At 49.8% G+C, this 2,143-nt stretch overlaps 1 protein-coding gene across 1 annotated transcript in view; it reads right to left on the reverse strand.

Annotated features, from left to right (window-relative positions):
• POLR3D (polymerase (RNA) III (DNA directed) polypeptide D, 44kDa) overlaps positions 1 to 2,142 on the reverse strand; it is a gene marked incomplete at its 5' end in the record, with an annotated part of 4,758 nt that extends 2,616 nt beyond the window's left edge. The window contains 4 exons of the mRNA XM_005864622.2: positions 41 to 165; positions 312 to 463; positions 1,068 to 1,111; positions 2,041 to 2,142. Coding sequence (XP_005864684.1) covers positions 41 to 165; positions 312 to 463; positions 1,068 to 1,111; positions 2,041 to 2,142 — 423 coding nt within the window. The remainder of the gene's footprint in view (positions 1 to 40; positions 166 to 311; positions 464 to 1,067; positions 1,112 to 2,040) is intronic.
• Between the last annotated feature and the right edge of the window lies 1 nt (position 2,143).

A 2,143-nucleotide genomic window follows, 5' to 3' on the forward strand; every position in this document is an offset into this window, starting at 1 on the left:
ACCCCCACCCCCACCCCCCGCCAAGGCTGCTGGTACCTACATCATCCTTCTCCAGCATGCGCAGGATCTGTTTTGTTTCTTCGTCTGTCTCTCTCTTCTCTTTCTTGATGTTGATGATATGAGAGGGCCCCATGTCCGACACATCCACTGTCTTATCCCAGTTCCCTGTGGGAAATCACCCAGTTCACCAGGGGTAAGGAAGAGGCCAACAGCAAGGAAAACTAAAGTGTGAACAGGGGAATCCCACTGCCCTTCTCGCAGGCAGTCTGAACTGAAATCCATTGATCCCTTCCTCCCGGAAGCTTTCGTACCCTTTTTCTTCATCATTTCAGCTGGGCCCTGCTCAAAGATGGAATGGGACTGGATCACTTCTGGTCGACCCCGGCCCCGTCCATGACCCTCTCGCTGTCGGTCTCTATCCCTTTCACGCTTCTCCTTCTTAATGGTTACTTCTTCCTTGGGTCTGGAAAAGAGAATGGATTAAGGGAAACTACTCACTTACCCTTCCTGGGAGAACTGGTCTTAATTCGCCCACATATCTCCACTCCACCTGAGCCAATAACTACATCATGAGACACAGAACCCAATCCTAAGTCTAACACTCTTTTCACTTCCTTGATGTGCAGAGTCCTTTCAGTTTATTTTACTTTATCTTCTTGTTTGAGGGTATGTATTGAAACTATAACTCAAAAGTTGACTTACAGAGACTGCTCCAAAATGTAAAAATTTTTTGTATTCATTGAAAACAGGAAGGCTGTAATGTAAAAGAACTTAAGGGAAAACTTAATACATCTTTGTCTAAACGAGTGGCTCTCAACTCTGGCTGTAAAAGAGAATCACTCTGTTTCATTGCAAACAAATTACATCACAATTTCTGGGAAGGCCTCCCAGGCATCAGAATTTCTTTAAAGCTTGCACATTAGAATCAGCTGGGAGCCAGGTTGGAAACAACTAAATACACAAATTTAAATTTCTGTGCCACATACCTCGTTACTAGTATTTCCCACAAGGCTCAAATTCAGAGCACGTAAATAAGGGGTGAGTATTCAGAAGGCCTAGCTACTTACTCTTCCTTGATCTTCCGACTGATGATATTTGGGGTGAAGGTTTTCTGAAAGTGAAATACGGGAGTCACTGATTTGGTCATTTCTGATCCCAAAGCACTGCAGAAAAAGAAAAACTCCCAAAGGGGATCTTCTGTGGACCAAAACCACTATGGCTCTCTTCTGTACATTCCACACTGTTGTCGGAGACTTAGAGAGACAGACACGTGCCCGAGAAGGATGCTTGAACAGAACTGCCAAGTCATGGTGGCAGCAGCTACACACAAAGGGGCACCAAGACCCACTTAAACTAGCAGCTTCAGTTCTCCCCCCTGAAAGGAGACCCTCGGGACTTTAAACTCAAAGGAACTGTCTAACCTCACCTCTTGTCTTCAAACTGCTACAGAGAGCAAAGAGCTCAAGGAGGACAGACAGATGTGCCAGGACTCACAAGCAGAAGACAGGTTGGACTGCCACCAGAATGCACCCGGGCAAACTCAAATCTTTAAAAAAAGCATGGCTGCTTTCTGCTTGCCATGGCCCCACTCCCTACCGAAGGGCTACTCTTTACATCTGCGGCCATAAACACCAGGGAGAGGACACAGTGCCTCCAGGGCCAGGCCTGGACCCACCACCCTCCAGCCCAGAAGTGCGCACCCCGATCCAGGGCACATTCAGACGCCGTCCAAGCGCAGGCAAAATGTGTGCCTGGCAACTCTCCTGGGCTTCTTAGAGGTGTCCACACACAAAAGTAAACAAACACGCTTAAGTTGCTTTTACACAAGTTAGAATGCTCTCCCCTCCAGCCATCTCTGAGAGCCAGGTCAAAGGCTGGTATCCAGCACCTAGACGTCAAGGCAGGACAGGCTCCCCCAAATCTGCGGGCAGAAGTCTGGGTACGAGCGTCACAGGGCCCCACACCACGCCTGGCGCACGGCAGGCCCGACATGCGCATCCGCTGTACCCCAGGAGCCTGGGATTCGAGGTAATCGGGTACCTTCTTGACTCCCCCGAGGGTGAGATCCCTGGAGCGGATGGAGGGAAGGCGGCCCGGGGTGAGGTGTGGCGCCGGCCGCTGTCCGATAAGGCCCCGGGCGCCA

Source organism: Myotis brandtii, unplaced genomic scaffold (assembly GCF_000412655.1).
Source record: "Myotis brandtii unplaced genomic scaffold, ASM41265v1 scaffold19, whole genome shotgun sequence".
NCBI lineage: Eukaryota > Metazoa > Chordata > Mammalia > Chiroptera > Vespertilionidae > Myotis > Myotis brandtii.